General features: G+C 36.8%; 1 protein-coding gene across 3 annotated transcripts in view; it reads right to left on the reverse strand.

Annotated features, from left to right (window-relative positions):
• LOC145507225 (potassium channel subfamily T member 2) overlaps nucleotides 1-20,871 on the reverse strand; it is a 406,914-nt gene that overhangs the window by 243,327 nt on the left and 142,716 nt on the right. For all 3 annotated transcript variants that reach the window (XM_081493298.1, XM_081493297.1, XM_081493299.1), the window contains exons 4-5: nucleotides 15,734-15,782; nucleotides 12,716-12,775 (exon numbers count right to left, since the gene is read on the reverse strand). In XM_081493298.1, the coding sequence (XP_081349424.1) occupies nucleotides 12,716-12,775; nucleotides 15,734-15,782 (109 nt within the window). The remainder of the gene's footprint in view (nucleotides 1-12,715; nucleotides 12,776-15,733; nucleotides 15,783-20,871) is intronic.

Here is a 20,871-nt window from a genome sequence, read left to right on the forward strand (position 1 = left end):
CAAACACACACACATAACAATGGCCCTGGAAGTTAACATTGTTTCTAGAGTAATAAGATTTAAAGGCAGAGTTTTCTCAATTTTCTGGATTCTAGTCTCCCAACCCACACAGTACAACAATATTAATCGGGTCTGGCTACATAATTAGCGGGGCCCAGTGAAAAATGAAAATGCAGGGCCTCTTATTAACAAATTATGAGTAATTTCAAGAAGGTGACATCAGAGCATTCAAACAACCACAAATCCTTCTAATTGTGCAGCTCCGGGCAACTGCACTGACTAATAGGTCATTCCTGAAACTTTCTCTAACAATGTCCAGTGAAAAAGAACTCAGAACTCCCTAACGCAGTTTATTCTTTTAAGGAAAAAACAAAACAAAACTACCTGTTAGAAATGCAACTTGAAATCTGACTCCTGTAATGTCTAATTATTTTATGAATGTCAACCCACTCCAGTATTCTCGCCTGGAGAATCCCACGGACAGAGGAGCCTAGCAGACTACATTCCATAGAGTTGCACAGAGTCAAATACAACTGAAGCAACTGAGCACACACTGGCCATAATATTGGGATTCTTTATTTTTCTTGAGGTCCCACAGTCTTAAAACATTACAAAGATGTAAAACACCTTGCATCACCGATCCTGCTCATGACACCAAACTGTCTCGCAGTTTGCAGTGTTCGCTGAACCCAGGGTAGGCAAGGCCTGAGCTAAGATGTTAGCAGGAGGCTAGAGGAGCCATAGGAACTGCAGATATGTTTCTTCTCTACTGGCCTGCACAGCAGCCACAACACAGCCTTTCTCCTGCTGACTCTGCAGCCATAACAACAGACACCCTACATTCCCCCTTCTCATGGCTGACCCAGTGAACACAGCCATGACGCAGCAGTAAAATGTAGCCACTTTCTAGGTGGAGCTCACATACCCCTACAGCACAAAGTAGCTCGTGACCAAGCGAGTACCTCATGATGCGCATGTGCAGTGTTATAAGTGACTTGAGTTATTACATGAACATTATTTACAAAACGTGGGGCAAGAGGGAGAGGTTGTGGGGCAAGAGGGCCTGACCACGCCGTCTTGGCTAATTTGGTCTTTCCTTGCACACTGCCGCTTCATAACGCAAGTTCTACATCCCGATGGGTTCTACATCGTCTGGGTTGCTAAAACACTAAGGAAGAGATTTTGTTATCCCTGGTTCATGAGCCATCTGCAGGCTAAATAAAAAGTGGCAGAGGAGCAGGTGGAAGGCACAGAGCTGTAAGGATCTCTCTCATCTCTGTGTAAGGGTGCTTCCCTCATCACCTCCAGCTCTGCAAGAAGGGTGCAGATAAACAACCTAGAGAGCTGGACTCAGACATAGGGGCTGTTTTTGGCTAAGGCCTAAAATATCACCAAAAAAACCCAAAACAAAACAGTAAAGCAAAGAGAAAGAATGTTGAGATAAGAATAGGCTACACTTATGCCGATACTAAGACAGAACGGCTTATTTTCTGGGAACAAGATATAGACCCTACAGAAAAAAATGTATGGCCATTTTAAGTTCACACTCAGGAGGGCTGTGGACCTGAAGAGACAGGGCATCTTGACAGATGGTGGCCTTTGGACACCCAGAACCCGGGGCAGAGTGGCCAGACTGGGGCTTGAGGAATCAAGGAGTTGCAGCCCAAGGCCTTAGGAGAACCACAAAAGCCCCGTCTATATCTGCCATCAGAGCAATCCAACCACAGACTATTCCTGGGCTAATCAGTCAGGACCTCCCTTCTCCTGGTGCCTCCTCAGCCCCGAGGGGTCATGGCCCTCTGGTTTCAGACAAGGATGAGGTGGTCATAGGAGAAGCCCCCCAAGAAGATCCTTGCCCCACTGTGTTCCCAGCTGTGCACACATGCGTGCTCAGTCGTGTATGACTCTCTGCTACCCCATGGACTGTTGCCTGCCAGGCTCCTCTATCCATAGCATTTTTGAGGCAAGAATATTGGAGCAGGTTGCCATTTCCTCCTCGAGGAGATTTTCCCTGGCCCAAGGATTGAACCCACACTTTTTATGTCTCATGCACTGGCAAGTGGATTCTTTACCATTGTAACACCTGTGAAGTTTCCAGCTTAGAAAAAGCTAAAACTGGATGAGCACATTAATTTTTTTACATACTGAACGCTATCTCTTAAATACTAAACTGAGATTTGTCTTGCAAAAAAAAAAAAAACTAAGGGGCCTAACAGATTTCAATGGATCAGCACGGCTCATAAAGACAATGACTAGCTCTGTGCCTTCCACCTGCTCCTCTGCCACTTGAACGTAGGACGGGCTAAAGGCTTTTCTATCAGGCCTATTCAACAAACCATTTATACTTAATTTTAATTATGCAGCACTCCTATTTTTTATTGCGCAGGTTAATGTTACCATTTAACAGTTTTTTACATGACTCAGGTTCCAGAATGTGTAACATTTGGCTTACTCTTCCCTCACCATATTTTTTACTAGTCATTGTACATTGTTCCTTGATGTCAATGATTTTACACAGCAAAAGAGACTGATGTGACCAGAGAAGGGGGATGTAATGGGAATCATTATCACTGGTCACATGGCAGGATCTTTCTGCTAATGTACATCAAGATTAACATTCATTTTCTTAGCTGTGGCACACTGGAAAAGTTTAGTTCATAGTAAACCAAAAGCTTCTATACCTCTGATGTCTTTCTTCATTTCCAGATCTAACACAACATTTATTTTGTATTACTTTCTCTCAAACCACTAAGAGAGTCTGATGACTAAAATGTGATTCAGTTGGGTTCATTTCTGATTTATCCTCCATATTCAAGTCAGAGAATTCTTTCCAAAATGCCGAATCTCCATCACCAACATCCAAACTCCTCATTATATCATATGAAGCTTCACAATTTGAACTATGGCTACTGGTTTGTACCTACTATATTCCTAACCCATCTTGAATTCAGCTACAGATTCATCACTGAACTGATATTGATAAAGTTCTATGAATGAACTAGGCTATTTCATCTTTTATAACTTTGCTCACACTTCTCCATCTGTTTGGAATACCCCAACCTCCATACCTTCACCACTAACTACCTTGATACACGTTTTTAACATTTTACAGAACTTCTTTGTTCTATGACCATTAGAGTTCAATAAGCATGATATTGAATAAATGAAAGTTCCAAATATTTTATAATACTCTTCCCTTCTTGGTATAATTGTTTTAATTTTGAACTTAAGCATTTGTATTTCTTTTTCTTGGATCCATATGGAAACATTCAAAAAATTTTATTGTTTTACGTCTTCCTGATGCAATCATATAAGTTGTTAAACTTATGACCACAAAGCTCAACAGAAATTTTCTGGCAGAAAGTATTTCAAGAGTACTTGGCTATATATCCATCTTAGGTAATCTCATTTATGTTACAACTTCAACTTATTATCAACAATAAATCAATGACTTCCAATGTTGTATCTCTAGTCTGGATGAATATTGTATCTGAGAGTCAGTTTCAGATCTCAACTATCTAATCCACTGCTTCACATGAATGCCTTAAAGGCACCTTGTGGGTAATTTGTCTAAAAGCAAAATTTAAAGGACAATGAAAACATGACAATCCAAAACCTATGAGATGCAGCAAAAGCAGTTCTAAGAAGGAAGTTTATAGCAATGCAATCTTATCTCAAGAAACAAGAAAAATCTCAAATAAACCACATATCCTTACACCTAAAGCAACTAATGCAAGAAGAATAAACAAAACTCCTAGTTAGTGGAAGGAAAGAAATCATAAACATCAGAGAGAAAAAAAAATGAAATAGAGACAAAGAAAACAGCAGCAAAGATCAATGAAACTAAAAGTTGGCTCTACAAGAAGATAAACACAATTGATAAACCTTTAGCAGACTCATCATGATAAAAAAGGGAGAGGATTCAAATCAATAAAATTAGAAAGGAAAAAAATTAGGAGCTTCATGTAGTTGAAGCTCCTCAACAACTGATACCACAGAAATAAAAAGAATCATAAGAGACTACAACAAGCAACTATATGCCAATAAAATGGACAACCTTAAAGTAAAATTTATGATGTTTGTCCTAACTGGTTCTCCAGCAACAAAAACCAAAGATCCTGGAGAAACTTTGCATCTTCTTTCACATGCCATTGTTGTTCAGTCACTAAGTCGTGTCTAATTCTTTGCAACCCCATGGACTGTAGCCTTCCAGGCTCCTCTGTCCTTCACTATCTCCCAAAGTTTGCTCGGATTCATGTCTGTAGTCAGTGATACTATCTAACCACCTCATCCTCTGACGCCCCCTTCACACACTACCTAAGTATAATTGTTGAATAAGACTCATGAATATATCTTGGATTTTCTGGTTCTATTTTTTAACTCTATTCCCACTCTAACCTCCTAACTGGTCTCCCCACCTTTCTCTCCAATTTTTCTTTATATAGTTAACTCACACACATATTTCAGCTATTAATTCAAAATTTCTGAGTGTTTTGAGACTTTCCTCATGTCCTCTTTACACACACTCTAGACAAGATCAGACTCCCACACTAGGTTTTTTGATTCTTCAACATCCTTCTCATTCCTTTTTTTCAGTTTGTTTTTATATATTTAATCAACACTTGACTTTGAATTTCATGTGGTCCAGGTGAGAGCATACATTTAGTTCAGAATTCTTTGCTCTGTTCCAAGCACAGTCCTTGCCAATCTGAAGCTTCTCAATACAACCTGTATCTGCATTATGCCAGGACTTCCCTGGTGGCTCAGATGGTAAAGCGTCTGCCTACAATGCAGGAGACCTGGGTTTGATCCCTGGGTTGGGAGGATCACCTGGAGAAGGTAATGGTTACTACGCTCCTGTTAATTCATAGCTTGTGTGTGTGTATGTGAGTGTGTGTGTGTGTGCACGCGTATGTGTGTGTGTTTGTGCATGTGTATGTTGTGGCAAATAATGAACTTCCACCTGAGGACTGACTTCCATAATCTAAAATTATACAGGGAGGCAATGTACTCATTGCTAAAAATAAATGTCTTTTTCAGTTATATTCATTAGGTTTAGTTCTAAGATCTCAGGTTGTCTTCTGAACTTAAAGATATATTCATAAAGTATCACCTCTAAAAATAGCTGATGAAAAATAAATAGAGAAATTATCCGAAAGTTGCATTGGCTGTTAGGGAGTCCCCATGAGCCTGCATAATATAGGCTCATGATAAAAGCAATTATGGCAAAAAAAGAAAGCATAAATCTAGAGATGGTACTATGTAGAGAAGTGTGGAATAAGATCCAAAAGGAAGGCACATGCCTTTCAAAATTAAGTTAAATACCTGTTCCACTTAATCATATTTTTCTGAACGAGATGAAAGGCATTAGTCTTCTTCCAAAAGGTAACTTCTTAAAGAAAAAAGATAGTTTCTAAGAAGTAGCTTTAACTGTTCTAAGCATGTAGAACTCTCGGTGTTCCCCTTCTTATTGACAGAATCCAGTAAAATATAAATAAAATTTAATCTATTTTATATTTGGTATGAATGCAACTTTTCTCAACTAATAAAAATTCAAGAAAACAGATGATTTCCTAAAATGTGCCGAGATTTTATTTTTATCATAAAAGAAAGTGCAAGTTTGGAACTATTATCTATGTAACTCTAAAAAAAAAGCACTTTAAAAAGTGTAAGACTTATGGTAATCTACTTGCTGTTAGCCTAAATTGGGAGAAAGAGACTGTTAAAAACCACTTTCTTCTCTAATATTAATAATACCTATATTTAAAATACTTAATCAAGAAGAATTAACCTTCTTTTCGTGAGTTTAAAATATGGAGTAACACTATGGCAGCATTATTTTGTATCTCCAAATGTAAACTCAACAACACTCAGATTTACCATTCCCATGGCAAAATAAGCAGAATCACCAAGATCTAGGAGTCCTAGAATGAATCCTTTTTTCTTTTCCAGAAATAAGGCCATCATGATGCTAACATTTCAGAACTGATGCTTTTTATAAAGTGATTACTCTATAGAAAAAAGAATTGTAGCTTTAACCAAAGCTTTCTAGGTGTGGTGAATTTTCATTATCAGAGGTTTGTGAATTATGCACCTTTGTCTCCTTTTGATTTAATGAATGTGTATGTATATATAGAGTACTGTTATATTTTTGAAAACAGTTGATAAAGACCCAGACGGTATTCACGTGACAGAAGAATAAGAATTTTCCTGTCAGGCAAGCCTCATGGATATTTTGCCAAGTTGTGACAAACATGAACAGAATGATGATTTAAGTTCAGATTTGCCGTCTGTATGACAGAGGACAAAAAAGAAATGAATATCAGGGATTTTGAAATTATTATCTGCTAACTTTAACATACATTTTAAAGAGTTTTTGCTCACTTTGCTGCTCCCTATTAAGTCTTTTGATTAAAAAAAAAAAAAAACTTTAGTCTCCATGATAGCTTAAACCTTTTAAGTTAAAGATTAAGTCATAGTTATTTTAGAATGTCTAAAATAGTGTGTACAAACCTATATGTTGTATATGTAAATATATACTTCGTGTATATGTATATATAGATACAAACAAATAAGAGAAAATTGTATGTAGATTTTATATTCAGAACTAGAAATATCAAACAGCAATATTAGAAATGGATTTCACTCCTAATGCAATGTCCATTTATTCATATCTGTCTATAATTTTTCTTAAAAGCCTAATTTGAGAGAAGGACCTCATTTGAAGTTCTGTTATATGGATTTATCTTATATATGTGTTATAAATAGTTATCACTTATTCATTCCAACAGTGTATCCAACAGCTTATTGAAAGAGTCAAAAGAGTTCATGAATTTGACTGAGTATATGAAAGGAAAAGGGCTTCCCTGGAGGCTTAGATGGTAAAGAATATGCCCAAGTGCAGGAGACTCGGGTTTGATCCCTGGGCTGTGAAGATTCCCCTGGAGGAGGAAATGGCAACCCACTCCAGTACTCTTGTCTGGAGAATTCCATGGACAGAGGAACCTGGTGGGCTATAGTCCATGGGGTCTCAAAAGAGTTAGACATGGCTTAATGACTAAAAGACAACAATGAAAAGAAAAGAAGGTAATTAACAGCAAGATATCGTCCCCATGTCACATGTTAGCCTTCGTGTTGTAACACACAAGACTCAACCACCATGACCTAGACATTAAGGTCTATGAAGGTCAGAATGAAAATATTATGCATCATCTAGCCCTACCTACTAGGTCTTATAATCTTTGCTCTCATTTTATAAATGGCAGGAATTAATTGATTACAAAGGTCAGCGCCACAAAATCACAAGGGAAACTATAATTCCATCTTGAGTCTGTGCTTTTTAAACAACTACTAGCATTTAAAGCCTCAAAGTTAATCTAATATTAAGTTTTAATTAGAGTTTGTAGCAAACATTCACAAATGCAGATTAATATTTTGACCAGTTTATGTACTCTTGTTACAGTGGAAAATATTTCATTAAATTAGAGAAAAACACCCACATCCTTATTTTTCAATACATCACTTTCTGTATATCACATTCAACATTTATCACATGCATATTAATTGGATATTAATTTACTTGATTGTTTTCATTCTCCTATGTTTCTAAAATCCAGATTTGTCAATCAATACATATTTATGGGCTTCCCTGGTGGTTCAGCAGTAAAACATTCGCCTGCCAATGCAGGAGACCTGGGTTTGATCCCTGGATCAGGAAGATCCCCTGGAGAAGGAAATGGCAACTCACTCCAGTATTGCTGCCTGGGAAATCCCATGGACAGAGGAGCCAGTCGATACAGCCCATGGGATTGCAAAAGAGCTTGACACAACTTAGCAACTTAACAACAACATATTTATGAAGCATCTATTTTGACAAGGAGATTCACTAATAAATCATTTAAAGAGCCCACCTCAACATCTCCTTCTAAACTGTCACTGTCACTAAGCTAGTACTGTCACTAAGGTAGTACTTTCTAGGTAAGTTAGGGTTGAGTGGCTACCTATATGCAAAATTTTCCAGCTTATCTCCTCCAACTTCAAAATATTCTTTCAGGCACCATTTTCCATCTTCAGTGTTCTCAGAAAAGAACAAAATTGTATCCAAAGCTAATTAATAATCCTCAACTTCCTAACCTAGCTTATTCTTACTTTATATAAATCTTCCTTCATCCATCATTTTTCCTGTCCCCTCTACTAGCTTATTTAAAATGATGCAGATTTTTACCATCATGAGGCAATCTTCCACCTCATTCTACTACTTTTAGTGGAGCTCCTGTACTGATCAATCAACAGTCTTCATTTGAAAATTTTACTCTTAATTGTACTCCATTGAAACTGGTCTCTTAAGGGTGAATAACAAATGATCTCCTAAACTGTAAACCCAATGGCTTTTCTCAAGCTTCTTACTAAACTTTCATTCATGTCTTTCATCTAACATTGTTTTTTAGTCATTCCTAATATTTTCTTTTCCTCATAATCAGTAAGTCAATCCATCTGTGTTTATTTGGAAACCACTCACTCTTTTCTTTCTACATTTTCTAATTCATCCATTTCTCCTTATTAGACATTGATATTATGTTCTTTTTTTTATTAGTTTATTTATTTTAATTGAAGGTTAATTACTTTACAATATTGTAGTGGTTTTTGCCATACATTGACATGAATCAACCATGGGTGTACATGGGTTCCCTATCCTGAAACCCCTTCCACCTCATTCTCTATTCCATCCCTCAGGGTCATCCCAGTTCTTTAAGTGGAGCTAATAAGAATTTTATAAAAGAAGCCAGGGGAAAAAGGTGAGTTTGTAAAGATTTCTTGCTCTAAATTAAAGATTAAAAAGTAGTCAACAGAATGTTACCTTTAAGACTTTATGTTATGAAATGAGAAAGAAATGTATATGCTAGATAAGAATCCCCCCAAAACAGAACCTTGAATGTGCTTGTTAATATGGTACATGCAATAATTGTGAACTGGAAATCAGTGATAATTATGGCAACCATTCGGAAGACTTTCCACCCTTCTCACGTATTCCTCTGTCTGCCCTCATTATTCTGTTCTTTCAAGACCCACAATATAAGCATCTCCATTAACATGGGTCATCTCTTCTCCATTGGTTACTATCCCATCCTTAATGGACTTGCATGCTTCCTTCATCATTTCACTGGAAATGACTGCCAAAGCTTAATAAATCTCTTCTGCAAGTCCCAGATCTTCCTTTCCAGTTGTCTGAATATCACATCTCTTTGTCCAGAATCTCCTCAAATTCATCATTTCGAAAACAATTTCCATTATTCTGTCTATCTTGACCCCAATCTGATTTTTTTTCTTGATGCAATTTTTCTTGGTTTTCTGCCTTGTTCCCAGTCATTTGGATTTAGGAAATCTTAAAATGATATTTCACATTTTGTTCTCTTCTTCTATCTCAACCAATCTGTCGATGATTTCTTCCGTTTCTACTTTCATGACTTTTCCTGCGTTGAATTAATTTATTCCTCTCACCTGGCCAAAACCTCACTTCCACTTTTCCTTTCCTACTGCAACTGTGTCTTAGCAGAGCATATGGACTTCAGTGGAATGTCTCTTGACTTCTGCTTGCACAGATGTTCTGAACTAATACGCCTAAAACTTAGTTACAATTATAGAACTGTCATGTTCAACATCCTGCACCAACTTCCCATTCTAGGTTTCCCTACAAGGCCCTCAGAATATTGTAGCAAACTTATCCCACCAATATTTTCCCAAATACACCATATGCTGCCCAAAACTAAATATTTATTCATTCTTACAATTTTATATGCACATTTCTTATTTTATGCCTTTGCTATTTCTACAAATCCCTGTTGTTCTGCCTTTTTTTCTTTTTAGTGAAGTTATGATCTTACTTTAGTGAAATCACTGGTTCAAGGACTCTGCTTAATAGGTTTTTTCATCCCAAGATATGACCTCTCTCTCTGATTCTTCTGGCTTTTCTATATCCAGCTTGAATATATGGAATTTCATGGTTCATGTACTGCTGAAGCGTGGCTTGGAGAATTTTGAGCATTACTTTGCTAGCATGTGAGATGAGTACAATTCTGCAGTAGTTTGAACATTTTTTGGCATTGCGTTTCTTTGGGATTGGAATGAAAACTGACCTTTTCCATTCCTGTGGCCACTGCTATTTTCCAAATTTGCTGGCATATTGAGTGCAGCACTTTCACAGCATCATGTACTAGGATTTGAAAGAGCTCAACTGGAATTCCATCACCTCCACTAGCTTTGTTCATAGTGATGCTTCCTAAGGCCCACTTAATTTCACATTCCAGGATGTCTGGCTCTAGGTGAGTGATCACACCATCGTGGTTATCTAGGTCATGAAGATCTTTTTGTATTGTTCTTCTGTGTATCTTTGCTGCCTCTTCTTAATATCTTCTGCTCCTGCTAGGTCCATACCATTTCTGTCCTTTATTGAGCCCATGTTTGCATTAAATATTCCCTTGGTATCTCTAATTTTCTTTTTTTTTTAATTTATTTATTTTAGTTGGGGGCTAATTACTTTAAAATATTGTAGTGGTTTTTGCCATACATTGACATGAATCAGCCATGGGTTTACATGTGTTCCCCATCCTGAACCCCCCTCCCACTGCCTTCCCCATCCCATCCCTCTGGGTCATCCCATTGCCCCAGCCCTGAGCATTTGTCTCATGCATCAAACCTGGAATGGTGTTCTGTTTCACATATGATAATATACATGTTTCCATGCTTGTTTGCATGAAATGTTCCCTTGGTATCTTTAATTTTCTTGAAGAGATCTCTAGCCTTTCCCATTCTAATATTTTCATCTATTTCTTTGCATTGATCAAAGGCAAAGGAACCAGAGATCAAATTGCCAACATCCGTTGGATCATCGAAAAAGCAAGAGAGTTCCAGAAAAATGTCCACTTCTGCTTTATTGACTATGCCAAAGCCTTTGACTGTGTGGATCACAACAAACTAAAAAATTCTTAAAGAGATGGGAATCCTAGACTACCCCTGCCTCCTGAGACATCTGTATGCAGGTCAAGAAGCAACACTTAGAACCAGACATGAACAACAGACTGGTTCCAAATAAGGAAAGGAGTACATCAAGGCTGTACATTTTCACCCTGCTTATTTAACTTACAAGGAAATGGAAATCCACTCCTATGTTCTTGCCTAGAGAATCCCAGGGATGGGGGAGCCTGGTGGGCTGCTGTCTATGGGGTCGCATAGAGTCGGACACGACTGAAGCGACTTAAAAGCAGCAGCAGCAGCAGCAGCAGCAGAGTACGTCATGAGAAATGCCAGGCTGGATGAAACACAAGCTGGATCAAGATTGCTGGGAGAAATATCAATAACCTCAGATATGGAGATGATACCATCCTTATGGCAGAAAGTGAAGAAGAACTAAAAGGCCTCTTGATGAAAGTGAAAGAAGAGAGTGAAAAAGTTGGCCTAAAGCTCAACATTCAGAGAACTAAGATCATGGCATCTGGTCTATCACTTCATGACAAATAGATGGGAAAACAATGACTTTATTTTCTTGGGCTCCAAAATCACTGCAGATGGTGATTGCAGCCATGAAGTTAAAAGATGTTTGCTCCTTGGAAGAAAAGCTATGGCCAGCCTAGACAGTATATTCAAAAGCAGAGACATCACTTTGCCAACAAAGGTCCATCTAGTCAAAGCTATGGTTTTTCCAGTAGTCATATAAGGATGTGGAGTTGTACTATAAAGAAAGCTGAGCGCCGAAGAATTGATGCTTTAGAACTGTGGTGTTGGAGAAGACTTTTGAGAGTCCCTTGGATTGTCAGGAGATGCAACGAGTCCATCCTAAAGGAAATCAGGCCTGAATATTCATTGGAAAGACTGATTTTGAAGCTGAAACTCCAATACTTTGGCCACCTAATGCGAAGAGCTGACTGATTTGAAGAGACCCTGATTCTGGGAAAGATTGAAGCTGGGAAGAGAAGGGGACGACAGAGGATGAGATGATTGGATGACATCACTGACTCGATGGACATGAGTTTGAATAAGCTCTGGGAGCTGTTGATGGACAGGGAAGCCTGGTGTGCTGCAGTCCATGGGGTCACAAAGAGTCGGACACGACTGAGCGACCTAACTGAACTGATGAACCCCCTGCTGCGATTTATTTGCATCTCATGGGAAGTACTTATTACTCCACCTTGTATTATTATTGCCTGTAGAATCTTCTCCTGCCTACCCCCATTTCTGGATTGTAAACTCATTGAGAAAAAAAAAACAAAACAATGCACAGTATGGTGCTCTTCTTCAAATAAGAGCTCAATAAACATTTGTTAAATTGGGTTAGCCAGGAAAAGCTTTGCCAAAAATGAAGGGAATTCATTTTAATAATTCCTAACAGACACACTTTTCTCGCTTAGTGTTTTCTGTATAAATCAGGAGAAAAGGTTGAGAACAATAAAAAGCCAAACAATTTCATTCACTTGCCTAATATAAGCATGCATATACTGGGTAAATTAGCCCAGAGGAGTTAGTGAAGTGTGTTTAAGTCACCAAGGAAAACATTACTATATTACCACAGCTTTTTATTACATACTGGAGAGGCCCAAAATAATTAAAGGAGTTTAAGAAGATCTTGCTTTAGCCCCAGAGTGTGAATTATAAATGGACGAATACTGGGTAATTGCTAGTAGTGTGTTCCACTGGCAGAAAATTTCTAATTAAAACAACTTACCTTATAACTGAGATAACCAAGCAGTATTGTTTCAAAGAGACTTATCAATGCCACTAAAACCTAAAATATAAATTATACCTTAATGAGAAAATGCAACAAAGAATATAGATTCTGAATATATTATCAATTTATAAATATATGCCTATGTATGTGTGTGCATATATGAGTGTATATATATATCATATATGATATAGGGATTGAAACCATATACAAGGCCCTGTGTCCTTGTCTTTTAAAGTAAAATGCTGACTCAAGAGTTAATGATTGGGAAATGTGGAGATTCAGAAACAAAGAAATGCTGTTGGGCTAAGGAACTGGTAACAATTTAGACTATAATTCTGGCACATAACAGAATCACTGAACTCCCGGTTCCCTGAAAGATACAGATAAAGGCCTGACACATATTCCTAAATTGTTTTTACAGGAAGTAGACCCCCTCTCCAGATGAAAACTGCCAACCACAAGAACATAGACCCTAGATTGGTTGAAAGCAGAAGGTTGATCATGCTCGAAACTTCACCTTGATGCCAACCAATCCCAGAATTGTCCACGAGCTGATCACACCCTGCTTCTTGAACACTATAAAACTCCTCACTACCCCCTCCAAGATGGGTCACACAGTCTTCAAGGCATTAGCGCACTGTGGCCCCTTTTCCTGGCAAAGTAATTAAAGCTACTCTTTTCTACTTCACCCAAAATTCTGTCTCCATATTTCTATTTGACTCTGGTGAACAGAGGCCGAGTTTCAGCAACAGAGGTGCTGTTCGACACTCTAACTTCTATATACAGGTGGTGGGGAGCAGGCTGTACCGAGTACTGCAGTTTAGTTTTTAAAATGTCTAATACTCCAGAGTAAGTCTTTTAAAATTTATTACCACAAACATTAAGTGTGGATTAGAATAATCAGATGACTGGAATTTGAATGATATGTAAAGACTAGATTTTGTGTGTGTGTGTGTGTATTCCTGATACACACAATCACATGACTGCTCCACCATAAAAGCAGCCACAAAGCCACCCTCTCAGTTCACCTGCCAAAAATGGCAGTTCCCTACAGAAAATCAAAGAATACAAGCTTGGAGTTGAGGGATACTTTGCATCCTATCATTCACCTCAAACGAAAGTAAACAGTAACATCCTTAAACATTAAAGCAAATGGTCCAAGATACTTTCAGGTTCGGTCTGAACAGACTTCATAACCAATCTCCCTTCTGCGGCGGACACAGGCATCCTGCACTGCCCTAGACAAGTTCCCGCCTTTCTCTCGTCTCCACTCCACATAAAATTTCCTCAGCTCAACTCCCTAAGAACAGTGGCTCCAACAGAAAGGACATCCAAATTATTTTGTGTTAAAGACTCTAAGCACTTTGGAAGAGAGGAATACTAAGCAAGCATTAACATGAAGTATCTAAGATAATAAATATATTTGTTCATAGGTTTGTGATGGTTAAGGCAACCTGTCTGAGAAAAGCAGATGCCCTAGAGTTTTAGATTCTGACTCCTGTTTTAATGAAAATTTTGATATGGGTGAATATTAAAGCATAATGAAAATTTAAAAACACATGAATGCATGAGAATAAAAATAAAATAAGTCCAGAGGTGCATACAATAGCCAGACATTATTAAAATAGAAAAGTTGAACTTTTTAGATTTTATCTGCAAATTTTCTAACTCATGTGTGCCTTTCTAAAGGTACACATTTTTATGTGACCTTGAAACCATTTTCAGGATGAATTACTCAAAATCCTATTGAAAAATGAGCATTCTTATTTAAAGATATCACTATTAAGTAAAAACAATTTGAATGACCAAAATATATTTCAAGACCATATATAATTATTCATAAAAATACTAACTTACTTTACAAATGTGCACCTCACTGATGGATAATATCGGAATCTAACTCAGAGATTAAAAACCTGCATTTTTAGTGAAATGGAAATAGTTGAAAAGAGTTATTTGTAAGTTAATGGCACTGCTATGAGATTCGCTAAAAAAACATAAAACACAACTTGGCTTCAATAAAATAGGAAATATGCAAACACAATATAAACTTGATTTCATAGTAATAAACACAATGCATACATAATCAAAATAATTCATACTTGCATATAAAATGCACAGATCTCAGAATCACCCTGATGTTAAATGACAAACCAAACATTTGATTTTAAAGTATTTTAATGTTTGCTTATAAACAGTGAGTCTTAGAGTCTTTCCATTCCTTCCAGACTCAACTATCTTCCAATCTCTAATGCTTTTAATCTTAGGGACTCTACTCTTTGAATAATTTTTGCTTTTGAAAATTAACAGAAACTAAAAAGCATCTGAAGGAAAGAGACAGGAGTAGAGGAAATGTGAAATTTAAAAAGTTTGTTAGGCATGAAATTCAACAGAAAAGGAACAAAGAACAACACATAGGACTCCAGGAAACATACCAAAAATGTAACTGAGAAGCACTGTTCTCTTCACATTTCCTTACTCCTTCTTTAGGACCCTTTTAATGCCAGAGTATACTTTTTGTTTTATTTGCAAAATTATCTACTAAGGGACCAAGCTCTTCCCATTGGTAATAAGAGCTATTGATTCATTTGTTTATTCATTTAACAATTATTCATCAAGATTCTGCCATGCCCCTGATATTGAGAACATAAGTTAAAAAGGAAAACGTGGTTAAAGGTTTTTGACTAATTTTTCAAACATGGATGAAACCTAAGAATTTAGGAACACATAAATTAGTTTGGAGAACTTGTGACTTCAAACATTGTTTTACTCAAGCTTTCTGAAGTCTAATCTCGAAGAAAGTCTAATCATGAGGAAATTCTCAACAGGTAGAATGCACAAGGCTCAGGTTAACATAAAGAAATAAAAACTTCAAGATGTGCATTAAGGTTAATTAAACAATAAACAATTTTTAATTGTTTATTTTTAACATCAATAATTTTCTCCCCAGTAGTATTGCCCTGTAAACTATGAGTACATACAGACATATAAGAATAAAACAAAATTGTACATAACCTGTAAGCCCCATAAAGGTAGACTTCTGTTCACCCAAAAGATATGAGACCTATAAAAAGAATGATAAGACATTTAGATTTTTCCAAGTGAAAAAAACATTCATTTTCAAATTTTGATAAAAGATGAAAATATTTAAATGTTGCTAACATAAAAAGACAATAAAACAGAGACAATATATTAACATCAAAATTAAAATTAGGAAAAAAAACCTTTATATTGATTTAATTTTCTTTTTGGCAATATTCATTTCTAGTTCAGGGAAAAAGCTCTTTGTGATTTTGTTTTCGGTCTCATACTAATTGAAAGAAAAGACCATGGGCTCTTATTTAAAGAGTGAAAATGCCAGGGGAGAAAAACTTCAAACCATTTGCTAATCAATACTCCATTGAAAAGTCACTTAAGCACCTTCAATAAACTCTAGCATTTTATTATTTTTAAACAATATTTTGGCAGTACAAATTCAACAGTAGAAATAGTCAGAATAAAGTCATTAACTCAGGTTGAAGGGGTGGCTCAGACAGTAAAGAATTCACTTGTAAAGCAGGAGACCCAGGTTTGATCCCTGGATCAGGAAAGATCCCTGGAGAAGGAAATGGCAACCCACTCCAGGATTTATGTCTGGGAAATCCCAGGGACAGAGGAGACTGGAGGGCTACATTCCATGGGTCACAAAGAGTTGGACATGACTGGAGCAACTAACACTTTCAGATTGTAGAGCACATTAATATTTAGATTTGTATTAATATTTAATAAAATATTTAATATACCACCAAAAAAAAAAAACCTGTGACTGAGGTTAGAATAAAACATTATGCAGAACAAGGAGTAACGGTCTTTAAATTTGTCTTAAAAGTACTATTATCTTCAATGTTAAAATTGTTTATAGTCTGCAAAGAACATCATATATTCTAATACAATTTTTCACTGTTTATACTTCGTCTCGATCTACATCATTTGGTGCACAGCTGATTCAGATACTAGTCATTCCCAGCAACATACTCTACTCAAGAAAAGATGAAAATAGTTATATTACATTGCCCAAAAAATGCAAACAAAAAAACTACAAACAGAACAAAGCCTACTCACTATAGTGATAAAGTATTCAAGGAATCCCAAAAAAGAGTGTGTATTTTTAAATCTTTGAAACATTTTATTTTGGGTAATATGTTAAATAAACACAAAGAGCAATAAACTTTAAAATTCCTTGTTTAAAAAAGAACTGTAAAATTTAGAAGTCTATTCAAAGAAAATACCTAGGATAATCACTTGCTCCTTGGAAGTAAAGCTATGAAACCTAGATAGAGAATTAAAAAGCAGAGACATCACTTTTCTGACAAAGGTCCTTACAGGCAAACCTATGGTTTTTCCAGTAGTCATGTACAGATGAGAGAGTTGGACCATAAAAAAGGCTGAGTGCTGAAGAATTGATGCTTTCAAACTGTGGTGCTGGAGAAGACTCTTGAGAGTCCCTTGGACTGCAAGATCAAACCAGTCAATTCTAAAGGAAATCAACCCTGAATATTCATTGGAAGGGATGATACTGAAGCTTCAATACTTTGGCCACCTGATGCGAAGAGCTGACTCATTGGAAAAGACCCTGATGCTGGAAAAGATTGAGGGCAGGAGGAGAAGGGGACGACAGAGGGACAACATTAGATGGCATCATCGAAACAATGGACATGAATTTGAGCAAACGGGAAGAAAATTAAGCACAGGAAAGCCTGGTGTGCTGTAGCCCACAGGGTTGCAAAGAGTCAGACATGACTTAGCAACTGAATAACAACAACAACCTAGTATATTACTCTTTGTGATTCCAGAATATAACATTATCTGGATGACTGACCTCTTTTGCTCCAAACAAAACCTGCATCATTTCCCACCAAAAGGGGTCTTCTCAGCCTTTCACATCTCAGTAAGTGGCAACAAATTTCATTGTGTTTGGTTAGCCAAAGACTTGGGCATCATCTTAGGTGCTTTCCTGTCCTCTATCTATAAATACTGAATACATGAGTCACCAAACCCTTCCAATTCTTTCCACCAAATATCTGCAAAATGTATCTACTTCTCTTCATATCTATGGCCAGAACCACCTTAATATAAATGATCATTTTCATGCAATCGTACTCTTGTAAAAGCCTACAACTGGGACCCTACACTTCCTTTTGCTTTCTATATTTTTTTCTCCAAATTTCAACTACACAGATTCCTTCCAAATGCATATCACACCACTCCACTGAACACTGACACTTTACTCTTGTTAAGATGAAGACCAAAACTCCTACCCTGACACTCAGAATTAGTCAACTGTGACACACTGCTTCCTACTGCAGCCCTTTTCACATGTTCTTCCCTCATCAGAGATCTCTCAGCTCAACCTTTTCTCACGGAAATCTTTCTGGAAACTTCCCCTTGATCAATGCAGCCAAGGAATCTCTTAGGCCACGTCACTCACCATACCTCTGCTGCCACTCATCTCAGGTGTAACCTTAAATTTGTTTGTAAATGTACCTCTTTAATAGTTGTGTCCTCACTGAACTGCAGGCTCCATAAGATGGAGTATATCTCTTTTACTCTCCACTATGGTCCTAATGTCTTCCCAAGTACAGTAGTCTAGGCATTCAATACAGACAAATGGATGGAGCCAGGAAAGGCAAAATGGGGATGATGAACTCAGTACCACTCTCCTTCCAGAACACACCTTATGTTCTCAGCAATACTTGAAAAATGAGGACAAAACAAGGTATGCAGGAGCAAAGAGGAATGTATTATATACAGGTTTTTTTGTACATAGAAATGATATGCTATAAACTACAAAATAAGGAGATAGCAAACTCATAAAATAAATTGGAAAGCATAAAATAAATTATAAAATCATAAAATAAATTGCTAATCATAAGTTTGAGAGCATTTTCAAAAGGAAATTGGTAGCGAATACAGATTTACTAAAAGCTAGTTATCTAACTAATGACATTTTCTTTGATTTGACGTGTTGTTTTAATAGATCTTGAAATATCAGAGTACTTAAATTTAAATAAGCCTTTGAAGAAAAAATTTTCTGTACAAGACTGTGTCATGTGGAATAAGTTTCACAGTCCTTACAAAAAATGTCTAAAAAACTCTAATATGTAAATTTCAATGTGAAGTGACATCGTCAGTGGAAAGTTGTCTTTTACATCCATTTACTAGGCATTAAGTTGAATTAAATACATAGAAGGAAAATGTACACATTCTAGCAAAAAGGTAGTGCCCAAACTCTCTTCATAAAATATATTTCTCATGAAAAAAGAATGTGGGATCTGATCTTCATGTTCCTAGAAAACTACCAAAACGAGTGAGAGGTGACACTGACACTAGCAGCTAGACTCTAATTCCAGATGACCTTCGATCCCATCGACAAAAAGGCGCTCAGAGGATAGATCTTCACAGAAATAGTTATTGCAGTATTATATAAGGCAGAATAGTAACTGGAATCTACCTAACCAACAAGACATTTAAATTAACTTCCTCATCATCAAAAATGGCAAAAAGGGCATCAACAAGAAAAAAAAAGCCATTGATAAAAATGATGTATACAACATTATCCTAATTGTATCAACATGAATGTGGTACCTGTATATGCGTATTGATACAATTTACAAAAGACTGGCAGTCAAAATACTAAAAATACTTTTTTTTGTAGGTATTGAGATTTTAGGTAATTTTTGCTTCTTTTTCCTCACCCTAAGTATTCCTATTGCAATAATCATGAACCATTTGTACAATCATAAGAATAAACTAGATTTCACTTTTTAAAACTATAAAAACAGAACAAAAAGAACAAACATAAAAACAAACTTTCGGACTTCCCTGGTAGTCTAGTTGCTAAGACTCTGTGCTCCCAATGCAGGGGAGCTGGGATTCAATCCTTGGTTAGGGAACTAGGTTCCCACGTGCCACAGTTAAGACCCACTGCAGCCAAATAAACAAATAAATATTTTTAAAAGTAAATAAAAATAAAATTTATATTATTTAGCTATTTTACTTGTTAATTTATTATTATATAAATAATATTATTTATGTGTAATGCATTATGGGCTTCCCAGGTGACTCAGTGGTAAACTATCCACCTGCCAATGCAGAAAACATGGGTTCAATCTCTTGATCAGGAAGATCGCCTGGAGAAGGAAATGGCAACACACTCCAGTATTCTTGCCTGGGAAATCCCACACCCAGAGGAGCCTGGTGGGTTACTGTCCATAGGGTCATAAAGAGTCAAACATAACTTAGTAACTAAGCTACCATCACCATATACTATATAAATGAATATAATATAAATATTGCATTTATTATTTATATGATTTAACTAGGCCTATAGATAAAAATCACATTGAAGAATGATTATGAAAACTGGAAGAACTATATCAAACAATGGAAATAACAGTAGTTAGATATGGAAAGTTAATGACAAGCAGCCCCAGCCACTCTTGACAGCTCACTTATTTATGGTGAATAAATACCTCTCCTAAAGGTAAGGAAACAGCTGCTGAAAATGTCAGAACTGCTTTGGCAGCAGAGGTGGAGGTCAGGGGTAAAAATGTTAACTGGAAGAATCAAGCATCTGGTAAACACAGAAAAGTTATAGGGTCACTGCGTGGGGCAGAATTCATATGAAAGACTTGTGGGTCACAGCTCAAGAGGAACTTGGGTTGACAGAGCTCCAAACTCAGTAGGAAAAATTATATTGTATTAACAAAAGTGTAAGACCACTAAATCAAAGAGGAAAATTATGACACTCTCTTAATCATAACAAATCCTAAGAAATGAGTACTAGGTATGGCCACATTTTAAGGACGGACAAAATTTAACATAAATTTATCATGTGACCAGGATACTGAAGCATAGTAGAGTCTTGACAATATATTATGAAGATTTTCCAATAACTGAATCCTTTCAAAATGGGTATACTTCCCATTGGGCTTCCCAGGTGACTCAGTGGTAAAACATCTGCCTGCCAATGGAGGAGATGCGGGTTTGATCCCTGGGTTAGGAAGATCCCCTGAAGAAGGAAATGGCATTCTTGTCTGGGAAACCCCATGGACAGAGGAGCCTGGCGAGCTGCAATCTATGGGGTCACAAAAGAGTTGGACACATCTTAGCGA

The sequence above is a fragment of the Giraffa tippelskirchi genome, chromosome 5, assembly GCF_054371585.1.
Source record: "Giraffa tippelskirchi isolate mGirTip1 chromosome 5, T2T-mGirTip1v1.2.pri, whole genome shotgun sequence".
In the NCBI taxonomy this organism is placed as follows: domain Eukaryota; kingdom Metazoa; phylum Chordata; class Mammalia; order Artiodactyla; family Giraffidae; genus Giraffa; species Giraffa tippelskirchi.